General features: G+C 53.0%; 3 protein-coding genes across 4 annotated transcripts in view; 2 read left to right on the top strand and 1 right to left on the bottom strand.

The window, feature by feature from the left end:
• GMPPB (GDP-mannose pyrophosphorylase B) lies at window positions 1-4,105 on the top strand. Its single transcript, XM_043962981.1, has 10 exons — window positions 1-158; window positions 286-431; window positions 983-1,063; window positions 1,416-1,464; window positions 1,612-1,754; window positions 2,216-2,374; window positions 2,508-2,586; window positions 2,685-2,812; window positions 3,531-3,713; window positions 3,812-4,105. Exons 2-10 carry the CDS (start codon window positions 303-305, stop codon window positions 3,941-3,943), a joined length of 1,083 nt encoding a protein of 360 aa, XP_043818916.1. The 5' UTR covers window positions 1-158; window positions 286-302; the 3' UTR covers window positions 3,944-4,105.
• Window positions 4,097-22,607, bottom strand: part of RNF123 (ring finger protein 123) — a 106,616-nt gene continuing 88,105 nt past the window's right edge. Inside the window, exons 36-40 of one of the 2 annotated variants that reach the window (XR_006352751.1) lie at window positions 5,697-5,839; window positions 5,192-5,286; window positions 4,904-4,989; window positions 4,491-4,643; window positions 4,097-4,219 (exon numbers count right to left, since the gene is read on the bottom strand). Coding sequence is in view for 1 of the 2 variants with exons in the window: in XM_043962947.1 (XP_043818882.1) it covers window positions 4,541-4,643; window positions 4,904-4,989; window positions 5,192-5,286; window positions 5,697-5,839 (427 nt within the window). In the remaining variant the exon portion in view is untranslated. Of the gene's footprint in view, window positions 4,220-4,244; window positions 4,644-4,903; window positions 4,990-5,191; window positions 5,287-5,696; window positions 5,840-22,607 lie in introns of those variants that run through there. The other variant, XM_043962947.1, reaches the window with a different exon arrangement.
• AMIGO3 (adhesion molecule with Ig like domain 3) lies at window positions 9,594-14,376 on the top strand. Its single transcript, XM_043962972.1, has one exon. It carries the CDS (start codon window positions 10,159-10,161, stop codon window positions 11,674-11,676), a length of 1,518 nt encoding a protein of 505 aa, XP_043818907.1. The 5' UTR covers window positions 9,594-10,158; the 3' UTR covers window positions 11,677-14,376.

Genomic DNA, 22,607 nt, shown 5'->3' with positions numbered 1-22,607 from the left:
GCGCCTAGACGGCCGGCCCCTCCCCTTCCACTGCGCGGCCGCCTGCGGCCTGTCACTGGCCGGGGGTGGCCTCGTTCCGGAGGGGGCGGCGGTGGGCGGGGCCGGGGCCGGAGCCGCAGTCCGAGCTGGAGTTGAAGCCGGAACCGGAGCCGCGGCGGGTGAGGAGGGGGGGAGTTGGGGGGCCGGGGCCTGTGAAGGGGAGGGGAGCCCCGGCCGAGCCGGTTCCGGGAGCAGGGTCTGGGGTGGGGCGGCGCCCGCTGAGCCCCGGCCTCCCCACTCCCCCAGGGCCCTGCTCGGGCGCGATGAAGGCTTTAATCCTGGTGGGCGGCTACGGCACAAGGCTGCGGCCCCTGACCCTGAGCACGCCCAAGCCGCTGGTGGACTTCTGCAACAAGCCCATCCTGCTGCACCAGGTGGAGGCGCTGGTGAAGGTGAGGCCGAGGGCCGCGGGCGGGAGGTGAGGGACACCGAGGGCTTCCTGGACCCCCCACCCCACCCCCGCGTTTCATAGGCTTACCAAAGCTGTTATTGTACTGAAAGGGGCCCACAGATAGAGGTGAGGGCTTGAGCTGAACTTACCAAGTAGAGTTATATTTAAGGGGAGCCCCAGATAGAGGTGAAGGCTTGAAATGCATTTACCAGGTAGTGTTATATTTAAGGGGAGCTCCAGATAGAGGTAAGGGCTTGAAACGTACTTACCAGGTGGTGTTGTATTCAAGGGGAGCCCCAGATAGAGGTGAGGGCTTGAAATGCACTTATCTTGTATAGTACTTTGAGTATAATTAAGTACTTTGAGGGGTGAGGGCTTAAGCTAGAAGTTTGCCACAAGTTTCATGCCTACTTACTAGGTATCATTATACCGAAAGGGGCCCAGAAAGAGGTAAGGGCTTGAGCTGGGGCTTTGGCCCAGCCAGTGGGGCTGCCTGCCTAGTGACTGACCCCCAGGAGAGGGGAGGGGTCACATGCTCAATTTCTTTTACAGGCAGGAGTGAATCATGTGATCCTGGCTGTGAGCTACATGTCTGAGCTGTTGGAGAAGGAAATGAAGGAACAGGAGCTAAGGGTGAGACCAGTGAGACAAGCCCCAGATCCTCTGGGCTGGGCAGGCCTGAGCTGGAATGGCAGACCCTTAGGGTTTTCTGGCTACCTGGGACAAGCATTCTGCCACACACTCCCACACCCCAAACCCCAGGACCGGGGCAGGGAAGTGTTTGTGGGTCAGTATCCCTCTCTGGGCAAGGAGGGATTGAAAATAAGCATTTATAGAGCACCTACTGTGTGCTGGGAACACATATTTTTAGATTTGGAGGGGTTTGGGAAGGTCCCACACCTGATTTGCAGAAGAGCTAGAGGAAGGGCTGGTGGGGCTTTGAAGACAAGAGATTGCCCCTGACTTGTCTGCTCTGACTTTTCAGCTAGGGATTCGAATCTCCTTGTCCCATGAACAGGAGCCTCTGGGAACAGGTCAGTGGAAGAAATGCCTGGGATAGAGGCTTGCTTTGCAGGGGTGTGCCTTCCATGGGAAGGAGCTGGGGGTGAGGGTGCTTAGAGGTAGGGGCTGAGGCACACCCCGGTCAGGCCTTGAGCATCTGGTGCCCTGTGTCCCTGCAGCGGGGCCCCTGGCACTGGCCAGGGAGCTGCTCACAGAGAATTCGGATCCCTTCTTCGTTCTCAACAGTGACATTATCTGTGACTTCCCCTTTGCTGCGATGGTGCAGTTCCATCGGCATCATGGGCAGGAGGGGAGCATCGTGGTGAGACATTCCCTGCCCCCCCCAACTCCCCTCCATGGTAAGGAGTGGGTAGTGATGTGAACCCATTCTCCTTACCTTTGACCTTGCTGGCTAGTCTGCTTCCGCCCCTCCCAGCCTAGCCTAGCGCCCAGACCAATGCCGTGGTCAGAGGACCCGTAATTCTTATATTATTTATCATCTGAGAGGCTTTTGCATCTAAACGAGAAGTCTCTTCCTTCTCTAAGAGATCGCTTCTGGCTCCAGTGCCGAGGGTGCCTCTGAGCTTCATGGGTCCTTGGCGAGTCTCTTCCGCCCTCCCACTTGCCCTTCGGCCAGCCGCACCCTGCACGCATCCTTAGTGAGTTTGCCTGGATAGAAACCCTGTTCCCTGCTCTCTTGCCCAGAGAGAAGGTTAAGGACCCAGGTGTGGGATCTTCTGGGAACATGCTGTTAGTGGCGTCTCTCCTTCTCTGCTACTTTAGGTGACCAAAGTGGAGGAGCCCTCCAAGTATGGTGTGGTTGTGAGTGAGGCAGACACAGGCCGCATCCACCGATTTGTAGAGAAGCCCCAGGTGTTCGTGTCCAATAAGATTAACGCTGGCATGTACATCTTTAGTCCCAGTGTGCTCCGGCGCATCCAGGTGGGGCCTGGGGGGGTGGGGGGGGGGGAGAGAATGCTGGGAGCAGGAAGTGCCGGACTGGCATCGGTGACAGACTCTACCTTGGGCTGGCAGTGCCTGTGGAGAAGGGTTGAGCTTCTTTCCACCCCCACAGTTACAACCCACATCTATCGAGAAGGAGGTCTTCCCTGTGATGGCCAAGGAAGGGCAGTTATATGCCATGGAGCTCCCAAGTAAATGGGAGGGCTGGGGCTGGGTTGGGGAGGTGGGGGTGGTATGCAGGACTTGGGGGTGGGTGGTCCAGTCAGGCTCCCTGTGCCTGCACCTTTAGGCTTCTGGATGGACATCGGACAGCCCAAGGACTTCCTGACAGGGATGTGCCTCTTCCTGCAGTCGCTAAGGCAGACACAGCCTGAGCGGCTCTACTCTGGCCCGGGCGTTGTGGGCAATGTGCTGGTGGTGAGTGCAAATTCCATTTCTTAAGCAGCTTCCCCCATCCTTCCTTTCTGCTCTTGCAGAGGACTGACAAACTCATTCATTCCCCCTTAGGTATATGTGATCAGTAAGGCTGAATATATTTTATTGATTTCAAGGGCATTCCGATAATTGTGCCTTCTTGATCTCTGTTCCTTATTGCTTCTATACTCATCACCTCCACTACTGTCATATTCTCCCCTCCAGTTGGTTTCCCTGCCACTTGCCTCTCCGTTCTCCAGTCGTTGCATGAAATGATCACATGGTTTATGCACAGGTCTGACCGTTGAGTAGCTAAATACAAACTCATTAGCTTGGCATTCAAGGCTCCCACAGTCCAGCCACAGCCTACCTTACTGGCTTTCTTGCACATGGCTTTTCCAGCCAGACTGAACTCCTAGCTCTCAGGCCCTCCTTCTGTTTCGTTTGCATTCTTTAGTCCCTCCAGAGCCCCCCCTCCCCCCAGCACTTAGTCTGGCTCTCTCTGCTCCCTTCTAGTTGTTTTTGTGTCCTGCTTCCCCTCTCCCGGGAGACTGCAGTAACTCCTTGAGGGCAGGGACCATTCATTTTTCATCACTGTACCCCAAGAGTTGAGCACAGTACTCAGTTTGTATTTAATAAACGTTTGCTTCCCTAATGGGAGGCAGTGGTGAGGTGAGGAGCCCTTGCAGAGTCAGCCCTGTGCATGTTTCTCCCTCCCCAGGATCCAAGCGCCAGGATTGGCCAGAACTGTAGCATTGGGCCCAATGTCAGCCTGGGCCCCGGGGTGGTGCTGGAGGATGGTGTGTGTATCAAGCGATGCACGGTGCTACGAGGTGCCCACATCCGTTCTCACTCGTGGCTCGATTCCTGCATTGTGGGCTGGCGCTCCCGCGTGGGCCAGTGGGTGAGCTAGGGCTGTGCTGGGGAGGGCACAGGGAGCTGGGGGTGGGGGGAGCTCCTTCCTGAATCTCACCTCTTCCCTGCACCCCCCCCCCCCCGCAGGTGCGCATGGAGAACGTGACAGTGCTGGGAGAGGACGTCATCGTAGGCGATGAGCTCTACCTCAACGGGGCCAGTGTGTTGCCCCACAAGTCCATTGGCGAGTCAGTGCCTGAGCCTCGAATCATCATGTGAACTGAGGTGCAGAGCACAGTGGCCCCTGGTGCCCTGGGCAAGGCTCAGGTGCTTGCGTGCCTCCAAGGGGAGGGAGCCATAGCCCTCTCCCCACCCCTGCCCCTGTAAATAGCTCTGTTTATAATGCAAGAGTCTAAACAAAGCTGGAGTTATATTGTTTAAGTATGGCTGTGTGTGCACTCTGGAGCGGGGTGGGTCTGTCTGTCTCTGCAGCCCCCTCCCCTAGTACCTCCCTTACTTACAAATGGGGAAACAGGACCAGCTCTTGTCCCACACCTAGAGAAAAAAGGCAGGGCGGGGCTGAATAGAATAATAATTTAATACTCACACCTGTAACTGTCCGCTCCCCATCCCACCCCATCCCTTTAGCCGGGGCAGGGCAGAGCAGGGTAGCCCTCTCTTCTCTCCACTAGGAAGAGCAGGGGAGAATGGCTTAGCGCCCCCTTCCTCTGCCTCCCTCAGGGCAGGCCCAGGCTAGTGAAGGAGCTGCCTAGAAAGGGAGGCATATAAATGGGGATGAATATGCCCATCCTCCCCCTAGCCTTACCCCTGGGGCCCAAGGAGCAGGTCGGGGGGCCCCCACCCTGAGACAGGGGCCTAAGATGAGGAAGCTGGCTTCTCGTAGTCATCCACCCCAGTGATTGTAGCTTTGCAGAAGAAACAGTCTTTGTTGTTCATCAAGTGCTGGTTGATGCAGGCTCTATGGTGAGAAAGGGGGTAGATGGGCAGAGAGCTAAGTTTCAGTCTTCCTATTAGTCCCCAGCAGGCCAGCCCTCCCTCACCCACACCCTGGGGGAGGAATCCCTGGGCTTAGGAAAGAGATAAAGGGGGGGCAGCTAGGTGATGCACCCAGATAGAGGCCTCCAGTAAGGAGGCCCTGAGTTCAAATCCACCCTCAGACACTTGACACTTAGAAACTTTTCAAAAGAGAGACATAAAGAAGGCAGGCCAAGTACTCACTTGCAGGACTTGTGGCCACAGGGCCGGAACACAGCAGAGATGGGGTGGGCATAGCAGATGGGGCACAGGTCCTCCTCACTGGTGGGCTGGGTGGGGAGAGTGAGGGGAGTCAGGAGGACCCTAGTGGATACATGATTCTTGCCAACATAGATTCCCCATGGAGGAAATGATCTTAAGCTAAGATCTCAGTGCATACACATATCTGCAGGTATACACACACGCATGCACACACACCTGCATGCACATGGCTCAGGGACACAGGAAGATGGTGTGCGTGCACACACTCACCAGAGTGGAGGCAGCGGCCTGCTTGGACTCTTCACTCAGATGGCCCAGCATCTGATCCACTTTCGTTAGTTCCTCCCGGCTGATGTAGTCAGTGTCTGGGAAGAGTGAAGGTAAATCTTGGCCTGCCTGTAGCCCCTGTGGCATCTGACCTTTGTCATGGGGTCCTTACCACACTGGCTCAGAAGGGGGGCTGCTCTGTAGGGACCCCGCTTCTGGCAGGCCACTCTGCAGGGTGTCAGAGCTTAGCTCTTCAGCTCTGGCAAGTGCCTGGAACATGGAGACGGTGGTGGTGGAGTGAACCCCTTACCTATTTTGTCCCAGCACAGTGAAGAATGGCCTGGGGGTGGGAATAGTGGTCACTGGGAAGGGCAGGAGACCTGAACAGCCTCACGCCCTGGGACATGCAGACCCTTACTTCTGCAGCCCTTATAATAACCCTGTCTGAGGTGGGTGAAGAAAGGGTTATCATCCCATATTGAGGTGCAGTCCCAAGTCCCATACTCACAACTCTGCAGAGAGAAGTGCTTCCTCTCTGGAGGGGGTGGTGTGGCCCCAGAGGCTGTGGGCTCAGGCTGGCCCAGGAGGTATTGGATGGAGCGGAGCTGGAAGCATGGGTCCGCTAAGAGCACTTCGGTGGCTCGCTTGGCCCTGGTGGTAGTAGAGACCCATGGTCAGAGCCACTGGTGATGAAGACACAGCAACCCATGTCTCCTGCCTACTCCAAATGCTAAGAGATCACCCTGGGAAGAATGAATGGCAGACACTCCCTAAAGCAGTGTAGCCATCCAGTCCTGGAGAGGAAGCCGGGAGGGAGGGATGAGCACCCCCAAGGGACAATGAGGAGATCTGCTCAGAAGCAAGGCACTGTCGTCAGTCACTTCCTCTGGTGAAGCCAGAGGAAAAACCAACCCCAGGAGCACTTGAATCTTGTTTCAGCACCAGGCAGCAGACAGCTCCCAGCACTAATCACCCAGGGAGCTGAGGTGGCTTTTCCCTCCCCCTTGGTCTGAGCTGGAAGAGATTTTAGAGATCATCTGATCCAACAACCACATTTTAATTTTAGAAAGACAGGTCCAGAGAAAGGAAAGGATTTGCCCAGGGTCACACCAAATATTAGCACTCGAAACCAGGCCCTGTGATTCCAAATCCAGTATTCTTTCTACACCACACGGGCTGCTTTTAGGAGGCGGTGCTAGTCTGATCTCTGCCCAACTCACTGCGCTTCCAGGGATTAAAAAGCCTGAGGCTTGTTCTTGCCTTCAAGTTTCTGGGAATCTTCCTCAACGGATGAAGACTGATCACTAAGGTCCATTTGTGGCAGAGTGCCCGAGGCAGCTCCAAGCTCAGCTGCCACCACACAGGCCAGCTTCAGCCATCCCCCTCAGATCCACCTTCCAGCCTCTTGTCATCCCTCAGTCTCTCTTCCTCCCACTCGAGTCATGCTGTGCTTTCCTGACACACAATCCATATGTCATATCATCTTCCTCCTTGCTCAAGTCCTTCCTGCCCCTGGGAAAGCATCTACTAGTTAGGGAAAAGAACACAGCTTTCCTCTTCCATCCCTGGACCCAGAAACTCATTCCAAGGCAAAACAGAGGGCAGTTCAGCACAGCTGAAAGAGAAGGAAATCAGGCCTTTGTTGAGGCTTGCTTGGAGGTAGACTGTGAGTTCTTGGAAGGCAGGGGCTGCCTTTTGCCTCTTTGTATCCCTAGCACAATGCCTGACACTTCAATATTTATTGACTGACTAGTAAGAAGTCAGGAAGTAGTGTGAGGGACAGAGAGGTATAGTGCCCTGGGTGGACCAAATATGAAATATTGTCTTCAATTCTGGAAGTTCCATTAGGAAAGATATTCACAAGCTGAAATGTGCCTGGAAAAACAAGCAGGATAGTGAGGGGACCCACCTATTTGAAGAATTTAGAGATGTTTAGCCTGGAAAAGAAGACTTGGGAGCAGAGGGGGGAAGAGGGCCAGGAGAGAAAGGTGATAGAGACAATGCCATCAAGTATGTGAAAGGCTGTCATAGGGAATGGTTTAGAGGCCTGCTTGGCCCCAGTGGGCAGACCTAGGAGCAATGAATCACAGAGAGGTAGATGCTGTATTGAAATAAAGAAAAAACTTGCCAAGACAGAACAGGCTGGCTTGAGATGTAATGAGTTCTCATTAGTGGAGATCTGTAAACAGAAACTGGATTGTTCCTTGTTAAGAGTATTACTGTAAAGGGCTTTTCTGTTCAGGTGTAGCTTGCACCTTTATTCCCTGAGAGCTCTTCTGAATTTCTGAGAATAGATGAAGATTAACAGCTGGTCCCTTAGCACCAGAAATTGGACCTTGGGGTCCCAACTCTGAGGACTCGCTTCCAGCCTGACCCCCAAAAGGCCTTCATTTTCTCCCTTTAGTAAAATATGACCCTCCACCCAAACAGACCCTTCCCCTCTTCCACTCTGGGCCAGCGATCTCTCCAGGACTCAGTGGGCAAAGAGCCGAATGGGGGGAATCCGTGGTTCAGCAGGACATGTTCAGCAGCCCAATAGTATATCAAGGACACATCCTTTGATTCCAAACAAGGCAACCACCAAACATCCTTCCTGACCTCCCCAGATAAGTGTCCTTGGGATATACCGACCTCAGTCCATAGAGTGCATGCCCCCACTGTGTTACAGATGGAACAAAGCCCCATGGGAGATCTGAAGGCAGGCTGACAGCCCTAGGCACGTGTAGTCTGGAAGAAGGGGGCCTTCCCACAAACAAGGGCTCCCAGCATTCAGTATCTCTGGAAGCTAAGGGGCCAAAGGCACCTGGGTTGCTGCCCTTGACAGCAGTTCATGTGGGGACAGGGGGGGAAGGAGAAGGCAAATCGATACAGCAAAGTCACCAGCAATAAGCTGTGACCTCTAGAATGTTTCAATTCCTATCAGCAAGAAGTGAGCCCCTGGAGGTGGAGGCCCTGACAGGGCAAAGAGAATTCAGGCTGAGGCAGCTTGTGCCACAGAATCCCACTGAAAAGGCCTGGCCTCCTAGCCTGCTGCTATCCCGGATTCTTTTCTTAGGGGAAGGACTGACCTCAAATACACAGGAGCAGGGAGAAAGGCAAAGGAATGGGGGCATCACAAAGAACCTTCCTTTAGCCAGAGGAGAGGCCAGAGTGAGGGGCTGGCGTCAGTCACGCAGCTCACAAGGATGAGGGTGCCATCCAACCTCTCCACCATGGCAAGAAGGCCCTCTCTGGCCTCCTGGACAAGGACACTATTTAACCACGCAGACCACCTCAGGCAAGCCAGTGTTTACAGGCAGCTCTAAGTTCTTTCTTCTCTTGAGCTAAAAGTAGCCTCCTCTCCCCAGCACCAGCCCCAGCCCCTGTAGGTCCTAAGCTCTATCCTCTGTGGCTCTGCAGAACAAGTCTCTTCCACATGACAGCCCCTTTCATCTTCTCTAGGATCCCTCTAGGCCCTGTCGGGGCAGCTGGATGGTGCAGTAAATAGAGCACTGACCCTGAAGTTGGGAGGACCTGAGTTCAAATATCAACTCAGACACTTACTAACTGTATGACCCTGGGCAAGTCACTTAACCCCAACTGCCTTAAACATCTGGGGCCATCTCCAGTCATCCTGATGTATCTTGCCACTGGATCCAGATGGCTCTGGAGGAGAGAGTGAGGTTGGTGACCCTGCACTTAAATCTAATTCAGTACAAGTAATGACATCAACTCCTGATGTCATGGTCCTCTGGGAACAAAGGACAAAAAACAACAAGGCCCTGTAACTGCTCCTTCTAGGACAGGCAGCCTGGTCTAGTAGAAAACCGTGAATTTGGACTTAGAAGATCTGCATAAAGCTCCTGGGTTCACAACTTACTGCCCATCTGGCTTGAGCAAGTCACTGCCCCTCTGAGCTTCGCTCTCCTCCCCTCACTTCCCTAAAATACAGATCATAATACTCCCACCTCCAGGGACTCTTGTGGCAGATCGAATGAAATCCCGTACATAAAGCTCTTTTCAAACCCTAATTAACTATTATGGAAATGCTCCTAATGAGCACCTTCCTGGTTGCCCTCCAGATATACTCCACCAGTGTGGTGCCCAGAAATGGACGCGATACTCCACATGCCCTTCGACCTTCTTTCCCTTCTACCATCTCTTCCACAACAAGCAGCCAGAGACAAAACACGCTGTCCTAGGAAAGGACGGCGGGCTCAGTCTCAGGGAGCCATATGGGTGCATGCTGTCCTCTGGCGGTCAGCCGGGAATTGCAAGCCATTCATTAATTTCCTGGGCATCCTCCTCCTCCTCCTCCTCTTTCTTCCCCTCCCCTCCCCTCCCAAGGACCAATCGGAGGTCGGGTAGCCCCACCCCCTCACCCTACCCAGCTCCCAGCTGGGCCACCAGTGTAAATACCAACAGACTGAGCAAGCGAGAGACAGCCAGAGAAAGCAAGGAGCAGCAACTAAGACGGCTGAGAACTAAGTCCGCGCGTGGGAGCAGGGATCACACCCTGGCCCCAGCAGCTGGGGCTGGTCCTACCTGGAGAGGGGGCAGCTGGCCAGGAGGTGAGGCCAAGGGGCTGGCTGGACCGGACGGTCGGTCGGGCTGGCAGGATGCCGGGGGACGGGGCGGGGGCCGTTCCCTTGTGTGAAGGCTGAGCTCAGCAGCTCCCAGCTGGGCATGGGATGGCACTGTCCAGTGCTAGGTACACTCGGCTGAGGGAGCAGCTGGTGTCCCTTTGATGCCCGGCTTCGTCCCAAGCCATTGCCCTTTTCCTGGCTTTTCTGGGGCTGAAAAGCACAGCTAGCTTGCCAGTTCCTTCCTAACTGGGACGGGATTTTGTTCTCAGCTCGTGGGAGCCTGTGTCTGGAGGACTTGTTTCCCTTCCCACTTCGAAGGCTGCCAGGAGCCCCTTTGGGCGACTACTGGGGTGGGGGTGGGATCTGCTCTCCAAGGGGTTGTCTGCCCCCCATCCCCACCCCACCATGGCTTCTTGGATACTGGTGTGGATGCTGTGGGTGTGGCTGGGGAAGCTGCCCCTGCTTGAGGCGAGCATCCACAGCTCCCCGGACAACGCGTCCCACGTCTTCCACCACTGCCCAAAGGTGTGCATCTGTGCATCTGACCTGCTGAGTTGTTCCAACCAAAACCTCCATACTGTGCCTGGCCCTCTCCCTAGCATGACCACAGTGCTGGACCTCAGCTATAACGTTCTCCCCCACCTCCACCCCGGTTGGCTGGCCGCCTTGCCCCGCCTGCATAGCCTTCGCCTGGCCCACAACCAACTGCGGAGTCTGACCCGGGGCACTTTCCACAACGCCAGTGGCCTCCGCCGGCTTGACCTGTCCTCCAACGGCCTCCACGTTGTGGGCCACCACGACTTGGAGGGACTCACAGGGCTGGAGGAACTGCTGCTCTACAACAACCACATCGGCTTCGTGGACCACAGTGCCTTCCGGGGGCTGGGGAGACTCAGCCGGCTCTACCTGAGCTGCAACCGCCTCACCACGTTCTCCTTCCATGACCTGCACGGCCTTAGCCCCAGGCAGCTGCGGGTCCTGGACCTCTCCACCAACCGGCTGGCCAGCATCCCCGTGAATGAGGTGGTCACCCTTCCCGCCTTCATCAAGAACGGGCTGTACCTGCACAACAATCCCATCCGCTGTGGCTGTGGCCTCTACCACATGCTGCTCCGCTGGCAACAGCGCGGCTTCAGCTCGGTCTGCGACTATCTCGAGGAGCACGTCTGCATCGCCTTTGACGTGCCCTCCTCTCGAGTGCGCTTTTTCACTCACAGCAAGGTCTTCGAGAACTGCTCTTCCCCAGCCCCTGGCTTAGAGCAGTCAGACGTCCACCTGGAGGTGCAAGTGGGCCAGCCGCTGCTCATCCACTGCGATGCAAGTGCCCCAGCCGCCCGCTACGCATGGGTGTCCCCAAGCAACGAGCTCCTCATGTTCCCAGGCAGCAAAGACAAGACCATCCGGGTGATGAGTAACGGCAGCCTGTCCATCAAAGAGGCGCAGCTCAGCCATACCGGTGTCTTCGTCTGCCTGGCAGCCGGCAGTCGCCTTCACCACAACCAAACGCACGAATACAACGTCACCGTCCACCGTCCACCGCATGAGTCGGAATCCTTCAACACGGGCCTCACGACCCTGCTGGGCTGTGTGGTCAGCCTGATCCTGGTCTTGCTCTATCTCTTCCTCACGCCCTGCGCCTGCTGTTGCCGGTGCTGCCGCCCTGTGCCCCTCATCCCACCCCAGGAGTGCAGTGCCCAATCCTCCATCCTTAGCTCCACCCCACCTGCTGCCGATGGACCTGGTCGCAAAGCCAGCACCCACAAACACGTTGTCTTCCTGGAGCCAGTCAAGGAGGGCCAGAATGGCCGGGTTAAACTGGCTGTCAGTGAGGATTTTGACCTTAGGAATCCTAAAATCCTGCAGGTCAAGTCGGACTCTGAATCCATCAGCTCCATGTTCTCGGACACACCCATCATGTCCTAGTGGTGAAAGGGCAGTCGTGGGTGTTGGGGGAGGCCCGTGGCAGTCAAGGTCCTCCAGACGGATGGGCCAAGCCTGGCCTTGTGGGGTAGAAGAGTACCGCCTGTGTCCAGTGCTGGGTTTTCCTCTCTAGATCAATACCTCTGCTGCTCTATCTGCCAGCCTTGCCTGCATCCCACCCCCTTCTAGCCATTAAACACAACTCAAACTTGCCAGAAACAGGGCCATTAGTAGCAGCTGACGATGGCCTTAATTTCTCATCAGGAGGGGCCCAAGGGGAGGGAGGACAGGGGAAAGAACATGGCCTGATGCAGGGCTCTCTCTCTGCCAAAGCATGGTCACCCCTCAAAGTGGGGAGGGGCTGTTGGCAGGCTTCAGGGGAAAAGCCAGAACATAAAGCTACCTGCTGTTTCCCTGAGTGCCTGGCTAGACAGTCTGGATGGGCACAGGGAGTAATGGTCCTGGGGGCCATCTGAGCAGTTTGAGGGAGCCAACCTTCTCTCCAGCCAGAACTCAGCAAATCCCCAGCCCCCAGCCCAAGCCCTCGCGTGGGTTTCTAAAAGTCTCCTATCTAACACATAGAACAAATGGCCCCTACCCCCAACTCTTTCTTTCCAGATCTCTGGGGGCTGGAGCTGAATTTAAGAAGCTTCCCAGCTGCCCGGATACCTCCAGGCTCCCGAGGTCATTCCATCCCCTTTGCATCTACAAAACCAAGCAAATCCCTACAGCACACCCAGGGGTGGGTCTGTACAGACTTGGTCAGAGCCCCCGCCCCCGAGGGAAAAAGCATCTCCCATAGATTCAGGCACCTTGGAAGCTTCAGCATCATTCACCTCTCCTCCGGGATGAGGAAAGTCTTCCTCCTAAGAACACTTTTTCTGCCTTTTGCAACCCTAATTAATTAATTAGTGCTGAGGCTAACTCATAGCACAAGAAGCATGGGGCACAGGAAGGGAAAAGCCTTTCAGAAGGAGTGGAAACAGCTGGGAACATTTCTGGGCTCTGACTCCCCTGGAATTTAGGCGCCAGGAAAGGATCGGCCCCTGGCCTGCTCCAAGTAGGGACGCAGTTGGGTGCCTTGAGGTCTTCCTCAAGGCTGATTTTGCATTAGACTCCCCTCCTCCCTCAAGAAACCTCCCAAAACTGGAGGGGAGGAGGGCTCAGATGGACAGGGAGGTGGAGAAGCCCCTCCAATCCTTCCGGCTTGGTGTGGGCCTCTGAGAATAACCCTCCCCAAGAAGAGAAAACTTGGTCCAAGTTGCTGAATATTCTGGCAACTGGTTGAGAATCCCCAAGCTAATACTCCCATTAATCACCCTGCTCCAAGTCTCCATTGCAACAGTCCTCAGTGGTTGTGTAGTTCTTTAATAAAGGCCCCAAGGACAGTCACCCATGCAGCCTCTTCATTCGCCACAAAGTCAACTTGAATTAAAAAGGCCTATTTTTCTAAACTTCTAGTCTGAACATCTTTTCTCCCATCCTCCTTAGAGGGCTAGTTGAGGGCTGTATTTTTTTTTTTTTAGTGAGGCAATGGGGGTTAAGTGACTTGCCCAGGGTCACACAGCTAGTAAGTGTTAAGTGTCTGAGGTCAAATTTGAACTCAGGTCCTCCTGACTCTAGGGCTGGTGCTCTATCCACTGCGCCACCTAGCTGCTGCTCTCCTCCTGCCTGTATTGACCTGGTTTCAAGGCCTAAGTATCCACTGTCTGAGGCAGCAAGTCTAGGTTTGGGTATTGGGGTCATTTCCTTCTCCAGTTCATTTTATAGATGACAAACTTAGTCACCTAGTCAGAATTTGCCCCTGGGGTTCAGTCACAGCCCCTGAAAAGTTCACATATGACCCAAGTGGTCAAATTCCTATCTTGAGCATTGCCGGTTCCAGGCCAAGTTTAAAGGCTGAGGCAGCTGCCTTCCTCTTCTTCCTCCCCCTACTCTTTTTCTTCCTCCTCCTCCTCCTCCTGGTTCTGTAATCTGCCACTTTTATTGTCCTAGGCAAACCCACTGAGTGGCCCTGGGCAACTAACTTACTTTCTCTGGACCTTAATTTTCCCATTTGTAATGTGGGGAGATTATTCCCTGCTCTTCACAATAAAGTATGAGAAGTTCAGGGAGTGTTGGGAGGTGGGAAGGAGCCAGGTAAATCCATGAGATTGCTACAGATTTTCTAAGGACTGAAACCTGCCTTCTTGGGGTTAGCCAGGAGATATTGCTGGGCCTTCTTGTGGTCTGCTGCTAATACTACTTGTCACCCACATGACCTGGGACAACTCACATTCCCTTTCTGGACTGGTTTCAGCATTTGTAAAACGCCGGGGGACAGGGGAGAGGGGGAGAGAAAGAGGAAGGAGGGTGTGCTGGGGTTGGGGGGTGGACTTGAAGGATCTTTCCTGTTCTGAGCACAATAATCTTATGATTGCACATAGCCCTAGTTTGGCCTAGTTTGTGTTTTCCTCTCTGTCACTATCACCCCCTGCTCTGGTCAGGGAGCTGGACCAACCTCTTGGCCTCCAATGTCTCTGAGCATGACTGAGGTAGAGCAAAACCCCTCTCCCCCAACTGGATCTGGAGTCTGAAAATCTGCGTTCTAATACTAGCTTTTCTGTTTCATTATCTATGTGACTATGAGTAGCTCCTTTCCCCTTTCTGGGCTTCGGGCCATCTAGGAAATAAGTGGTTGGACTACATGATCTCTAAGGTCTCTTCCAGCTCTAAACCCTATGATTAGATGATTGTAGCAAGATTTGTTGTTGTTATTCAGTCATTTTTAGCCATGTCCGTCTCTTTGTGACTCCACTGGGGTTTTCTTGGTAAAGATTCTGGAGTAGGTTGCTCATTTTACAGATTCAGAAACTGAGGCAAACAAGGTAAAGTGACTTGACCAGGGTCACACAGCTAGGGCAGATTTGAACTCAGATCTTTCTGATTCCAAGCCCCACTCTCCATCCACTGTACCACATAGCTGTCCTTGAGCACAATAAAGTTATTAAAGAAAATCTGAGTAGGAAAGTCAGGGAAAGGAAAACAAGACACAGATGCCTAGAAATGGATGAGTTTACAGAGTACAGCCTTCTGTCCTTACCATGTCTACAGTCTGGCCACAGAAAACATCAGTTAATATGGCCCAAGGGACAGCCTGCCCCTGTTCCTACATCTACTGCATCCTGTCACAAGTTCCTCTTTTAAATCCTCCTCCTCCCTTAGCCCACACCTAGGCCTGTCCACCTGCTCAGAAGGAAACTAGGTTTTAATGATTTTAATAGGACAGAACTGGGGTAATGATGATAGATACATACATAAGTACATATATATATATATATATATATATATATATGCATTATATTTATATATGTGTATATGTGCATGCATTTGTGTGTATACTCCAGATTGTTATTAAATAAAGGGCCATGAGATTTAGAGCTGAAAGGGACCTGATCAGAGGATCTTACAGATGTAGAAACTTCAGCACAGGAAAGGGAAGTGCCCTGCCCAAAGTCATACAGACGGTAAGAACAGTGCTGGGCCTGGAACCCAAGACTCTGGCCCCCAGAGGCAGCGCCGTCTCCTCTAGAACACATCTCTCAGACAGCCTCTTCCACCCTGCCTCCCCAGCCAAGTGTCTCTGTCCATCTGTAGTAATTTCCCATCCAAGCAATAGGGATGGACACCAGCGTCCTCCACATTGCTGGCGTGCTCTCAGATAAGGTCAGAAAGTCCCTGGAATTGGCTCCTGACACATATGGTGAAGAAATCCTTCTAGGGAATTCTGCCTCAGAGTTCTCCCTCTCCCTCCCCGAGCTATGCTAAACCACCTCCATGTGAGTTTGAAAGCTCCCAGCTAGAGCCTACCTCAGGTGGCTGCCCTTCTGCAGCTCTTCTAAGATGCTGGGGTGGAGACCGGGACCCCAGAGAGCAGGGGACACTCAGGGAGTGTTCCTGAGCAGAAGATCTGGATCAGAGGGAGTAGGCATTGTGGCCACCTTCCCTCCTGATGGTGAATGAACAAAGAGAGCCAAGGGTGCCCAGCAGGCAGAGCCTTAAGCCAGGCTTCTATTGTAGGACCTAAGGCAAGTCATTTACCTCCTCTGGACATCAGTTTGCCTATCTATCAAGTGAGACAGTGGGAATCTTGGGAGATGGGAAGGGGGTGGGGCAGGTAAATCCACACAGGTAAATCTCTAAGGGATTAAACCTGACTTGCCTGGGGTTCAGCCAGGAGACATGGTGCTCACTGCCAAAGGCCAGGTCCCCAGTAAGGGGAGTCTGGTAAGAAGATCTTTCTGCACTCAGGGACACTTTAGGAATAAAGATGAGAAACATTTTATAAAGGAAAATGCAGAGTTTGGCTGCTCCTGTCCTCATCCACCTCCTCTCTGTGAGCTAGTCCAAACTACAGAAGGGCTGACCCATCCATTAAACCCACAGCCTAAGTTGGGCGGGCCAAGGAAGGGAAAGCACGCCTACAACACAAAACCACGAAGTGTATGCCAAAGCAAAAGGAGCTTTCAGGTTATCTCTGCCAGTTCCCAGGAGCGCAGTATTTAAAGCACAAAGGGACCTGCTATGGGAGGCTAAATGATTTGCCCAACATTATAATAGTTTTCAGTTGTTTTTTCAGTTGTGTCCAACTCTTTGTGACCCCATTTAGCTCATTTTATGGGTGACAAACTGAGGCAAGCAGGGTGAAGTGACTTGCCCAAGGTCACACAGCTAGTGTCCGAGGCCAGATTTGAAGTCAAGGAGGTGAGTCTTCCTGACTGCAGGCCCAAATCCATTTAGTCACCTAGCTAGAATTCGAACCCAAGTCTTCTGGCTCCAAATCCAGAAATCACCTACTATCCCAAAGTGCCTTCCCCTGACACAGACAGCTGAGGGCTGGCAGGGTCACAAGAATGCGTCTCGTGACCAGCGGAAGAGCTGGCAAAGTTGGATTCTAACAAGTCCCTCAGACCTCCACATACACCTCCTAGAAAGAGAGATGAGAAAACTGTATTTCTTCTTAGTTTGAGGGGAGGTAGACTGTCAATACTGGAGAAAGAGATGGCAAACACTTCCAGGATCTTTGCCAAGAAAACCCCAAATGGGGTCATAAGGAGTCAGACACAACCGAAAGGACTGAACGAGGCCTTTAGCACATGTAAAAGAATGGGCTTTCCCATTGATATTTGGTAGCTTTCCAGGCACCAGACGAGTCCTCACTTATCCAATACTCCCCTTCTCTTGGGAAAAGGAGCCTGGACTCCCTCCTGCCTGGAGAATTCAGGAGAGAGGAAGTGAGTTTTCCAGGCCCCTGCTCTTGCCAGGGGAACATATTGCCTCCCACTTGAAGCTTTTAAATGTCAGGTGTTACACAAATACCAAGTATTATTAATAATTTAAAAACCACCCAACGAAATATGGTCACAACCAAGCATCCTGGTGGGAGTGTACTGGACTGAGAGCCAGGAGAGCCAGGTTCTAGCTTGATATTCTGCATCTAGCAAACTTAGCGACTTCTCTGTGCTTCAGTTCTCCCATTCTATTAAAGCGTAGCCTATACTTCTCAATGGATGTGATTGATCAGTGCCTCCTGCCCTTGGGGAGGCCATTCAGCTATGGCTAAATCCCTGGGATGCTACATCAAACCACACCGCTAAAGGGCACGGGGTCAATGGCAGCTCTCCGGCCTTCAAGGTTCCCTAGGTCTGCAGCGGAACGGAGAGGCCTCCCTGGCCCCCGCCCCGGTCTGTTCGCTGACAGGCAGAACTCTGAAAATTTAATGAGGGTCCCTTAGGGATGCAGCAGGCTCTCTGCAGCACTGACAGACAAGCCTGCGGCTGCCCAGCTCCAAGGTCTAAGTGCCCCAGGCAACACAGTGCCAAGAGCAGGTTGTGCGGGCAAGAGCTGGGATAAGATTACCCTGCTCCTAGGTGAAAACTGGATGTGACTATGTCACTAGCTGGGCAGTATTGGTGAGGTGGGCTTTGAAGGGCAGGAGTCAAGTTGTGAGTCATTAGGACCCGAGAACAAATAGCAACTGGCCATGGGCAAGTGTCACCAGTTCTTTGGGCTATCAGATTCTCCAGGTGTGCAAATGGACTGAGAGCTGAACCCTGGGAAGGGAGGGAAGGGCAAGCACCCCAGGGGGCAGGAACACAGAGGCTGACAGCCACGAACACCCCATCTCCAGGGGAGCAGCAGCAGCGGGTCAAGGCCAGGCTCAGAAATGACTTGGATGGGAGCGCTCAGCCAGGCTGTCCTGGCAGCTTGGGACAGATTGGGAACACTTGGAACTAAAGTCCTCGGCTCTATTTTATCAGGCTCTTTCTCCCTAAAATCCTTTCTGAAGGTTTTTGGGAACTAAGGGAAAAAGAGGACTTATCTTTACCCAAGTTAAGAAGTGTGGGGACCTTGAAGAGCCACAGGGCCACTCTACAGAGGAAGAAACTAAGGCTCAAGGTCACACTGCCCACAAGAGGCAGAGTTGGCACTCAAGGGCAACTCTCAACTCCCAGCTCTGGGCTCTTTCAGCACAAAGTATTACCCAGGGTTCAGGGTGAGTCCTGTCCCCTCCCTATAACATGGGTGGCGTCTAAGTGTCTTCCAACTCGAAATCCCATGACCTTCAAAGAGGCCTGAGTCAGTCCCTGGTGCTGGTGGGGGCCTGAGGAATCCCCCTGGAGATAAGACATCCAGTTACTCGTCCTTCAATCACAAGGCCCTGCCTCAACTGCCTGTTGCCTTTCAAGGCCATCTCTATTGACATTTTGTGTTTGTCAGTGCTTCTGACACAAAGCCTCCCCTCTCCCTTACCCCCTTCAGTGGGAGTCACGAACCCCGCTGTACTCAGATCCCCTGAAGGTCACACATCTCCTCTAAATGTCTTGGCCCAAGGCCTCGATAACTGTTCCCAAGGATCAATCTGATCACTGAACCTAGAATAAGGCAGGTATCCACAAATGTTTGTTGAGTGAATGAGTGAGGGAATGCACAAATGCATGAATGCCCCCTCTACAACAAAACCACAGTCTGGGAAGCCATCTAGGCTCTCTCAGCAGAAAAGGAAGGCACACCTATGTTACAGAGAGATGGGGCCCAGGAAGAAGAGCAGGACGGACCTTCGGGATAGCCTAGATAACCCTCTCACTTTACAGATGAGAAAAGAGGCCCACAGGGAGAGAACGATTTGCCCAAGGTCACACAGAGAGCCTGTGCCAGTTCTGACTCCAAATCCAATGCCCTGAGCAGATGAAAGACACTCTGACATCCTCCTCTTCCCTCATGTGTGTGCACATGTGTATGCATACACACACCACACATGCACGTGTGCATGCCTTCCTCTACCGTTTAGGGAGTCCCTGTGTTGTCAGCAACACAGAACAAAGGCACAGCTGGGACAAAAACTAAGCCATAAGCCTGAGGCCTACCCAGGCTGCAGACCTGCTCATCTCCAAACTGATGCTGCTGAATGCCAGCTGTGTCCCTGTGACAGCAACTCAACTGGCACATCTCTTCTGGAGGGAGAAGATGCCAAAGGGCAGTCACAGGAATCTCAGAATTCAGGGCTGGGACAGGTCTTAGGCAGCATCTAGTCCAACTCCTTCATCTTACACATGGGAAGATAGAGTTCCAAAGAAGTGGGAGGTCAAATGTCCCAACGGCCAATGGGAACAAGGGAGGTAAAATGTCCCAATGTTCACATGGCTAGTTACATGAAAAAGCTGGAATGAGTCCAAGTCTTTTGACTCCAAAGTGAGTGCTCCTGCCTAATAATGATAATAATAACGGCTAAAGTTTATATAGCACTTTAGGATTTGCAAAGCCATTCCCATAAATTATCTCATTTAATCCCCACAAAAGGCCTGTGAGGCACATGTTATTCTCCTCATGTTACAGATGAGAAATTTAAGGCTAAAGAGTAAGTGACTTTCAATGTCTGAACCAGGACTTAAAACTCCAGTCTTTTAGACCCCCCAAGTCAAGCCCCAACTCTGGGTCCCAGGCATGGCTCAGCCCAGCAGCCATTCTTCTCCCGCATGGATCATCAGTGAGCCAGAGATGGGCTGGTTCAGGGCAAGGAGGCACAAATCTCTTCATAGGTGCTCATTTCTCTGTTCTAACAAACACTCATCTGTATCTGACAACATCCTACATGCTACATGCAAATGAGGAGCCCAGCCCATGACCAAAAGTGCCTGGGGTCATTCAGTGTTGCCCATGGAGAGCTGCAAACAAACACGGGGAGGATGGGACTGGGAAGGAGAACTTGGGGTCTGTTCTGAAAGGGGGGTGGGGGGCCTCTGTGGCAGAAGAATGAAACTCTAGGCTTCTGACGAGGAGGGGGACAGATGGAGGGACCACCAGATAAGCAGACAATGGTCCTCACTTCTACAGCCCATCCAGATTTACCAAGCACTCCGGTTGCCTGCACTAGAAGAGCTGACCACACTCCCCCATCAGGTGAAAGGGACACCTGAGGCCTATTTAGTCCAACCCTCTCATGTTGTAGATGAGGAACATAAGGCTCCCTGAGGGACAATGAAGTCCTCGAGGTCATAAAACTGCTAGATGATGAAACCAAGACTAGAATTTGGGGCCCTTTCCATCACATCACACAGCTAAAGCATCCTCCCCTGGCCCCTCCTCCCTAGCAGTGGCTGCCCCTCACATAGCCCATAAGTGGCAGAGTTGTCACTCAAAGGCAACTCTCAACTCCCAGCTCTGGGCTCTTTCAGCACAAAGCGATACCTAGGGTTCAGGGTGAGTCCTGTCCCCCCTTCCTATAACTTGGGTGGTGACTAAGTGTCTTCCAACTCAAAATCCCATGACCTTCAAAGAGGCCTGAGTCAGCCCCTGGTGCTGGTGGGGGTCCCCTTCCCACCCCTGATCCCTCTGACCCCACACTGGCCAAAGCCTTGATAAAGGGACCTGAGACCCCGACACAAGCCCCACACCTCCCCAGCCTAGTCAGCCCTTTAGCTCCCACTGGCCCAGAGCCATACAGAGCAGGCTTCTGGGATTACCCTTTCCAGAAAAGTAACGGCACGAATTGCCATCTCCATAGTGCTCTGAGGCTTACAAACTGCTTTCCTCGTAACATCTCCACACACGATACGATTATTTTCCCCATTTTACAAATGAGGAAACAGGATAAGGAGTGAAGGGACAGCCTGAGGCATTTCAACTGGAGTTCGAACTCAGATTGAGAACCACTGGCCCATGGCCCAAGATCAGTCTTCTTTCTGACACCATAAGCCCTACAGCTTGAAAGCCCTGGACAGAAGAGCAAGGAAGGGGGACCCTTTCTAAGTGTCCAGGTCCTGGGGACAAAGCCTGGTTGGGAGAGGAGTGCCCATGTCACCTCAGCTCCCACAACTTGGCCTCCTCCCCTCTGGGCTCATGGTGGATGACACCACCTCACACCCCAACACCTGCCTGAACTTCAAATTCAACTTGGGTTACTGACCTCCATAGAAACTCCTGCTGCTGACTTGAGTGGGACTGCCCCAGGGCCAGGAAGACTCAGCAACAGGATGTTAGGATGTTAGGGGTCACCACAAGGAAGGATTGGGAGGGGCTACCCCTTAGTTATAGGTCGGTCTCACCAAAGACAGGCTAAGGAAATGCACCCAGTCGTAGGACACTGATACCAGGAGAACAAGAGGCTGCGCTGGTCCAAGGCACCAGATTTGCCAGTGCAATGACTCTATCTCTTGTCAATTGCTCTCTGTCGGGCAATGAAAAATACCCAAGGAGAAAACACTTCCCGGCAACTGATTCTGGGTCTTGGCCTTGTTGCATGGCCTGGGCAAGTCACTAGGGCTTCCGGAGCCTCTATAAGATGGAAGGGAATAAGCATCTATGTGGCACTTACTACATGCCAGGTACTGTGCTAAGTATTTTATCTCCTCTGTTCTCCTACCAAGCCTGAAAGGCAGGCACTGTTATTCTTCTCATTTTACACTTGAGGAAACTGAGATAACAGAGATTGACCCAGGGTCACACAGCGAATAAGTATCTGAGGCTGGATTTGGCCTGAGGTTCTGCTGTCTCCAGGCCTGGAGCTCTAGCCACTGTACCACCCTGGCTGTCTCTCTCAAAGCTAAGAGCACAGTCATGCTGGTGCCCTGTGGGAAACCTGGCTCTCAATTATGAGGGGAAGTCAAACAGCTGTTTAACGAGGCCACTGATGCTAAACCCACTTGGAAGCTAATGTCAATCTGATGCGTGAGTGGGAAGCACTGGAGCCCAGGGGCCATTCTAAGAGAGGCCGCCTTACTTCTTGTCATGTTTTGTTGCCCAGGGAGGAGCTGGGGGTGAGGCTGGGGCTGGGGAGGTAAGCAAGACACGACTCAGGTCCCCTACTAGTTTGTCACAGTCCCAGATGGACAAACAGATACCAGCCTCAACTACCCCCCTTGAAGCTAAAACTGTTCCTTCAACTCCTCCCTGCCATCCACTGGTTCAAGGAAAAGAATTATGTCCTTCTGTCTGCCTCAAGGGGCAAATGCGAAGGAGAGAGAACACTTGGTATTCTGCAGCCAGACTGCCTGGAGCATTGTGCCTTTGAAGCAGGAACACAGGAGCTCTGGGGAGGGCTGTCTGGGGCCAGTAGGAACCCCTAAGGGGCAGCAGCTGAATAAAGAGAAGACGTCACAGATGGCACATCTCGTTCACTCGTTCAGGCGATTCAGCGAAGGGGGTGGCACAAAAGGGAGACCCAGCTTCCTGTTGTCACAGACCCAGGCTTTCAGGATGTGCCAGTGCCCTAACCACTACTTTCAGAGAAATCACAGAATATTCGTGGCTGGAAGGGATTTCTGCAGTCATCTTGTCCAGTCCATGCCCCAAAAGGATTCCTGACATGCCCAAGTGGTCACCTGCCCTTCACTAAGTGAGGAGAACCTCATTTACTGATTCTACTTTGGAGAAGCTCTAAGGTTAGGGCTGTAGTG

This window comes from Dromiciops gliroides, chromosome 1, assembly GCF_019393635.1.
Source record: "Dromiciops gliroides isolate mDroGli1 chromosome 1, mDroGli1.pri, whole genome shotgun sequence".
Classification (NCBI taxonomy): Eukaryota; Metazoa; Chordata; class Mammalia; order Microbiotheria; family Microbiotheriidae; genus Dromiciops; species Dromiciops gliroides.
This window is presented reverse-complemented; position numbering and strand designations above follow the sequence as displayed.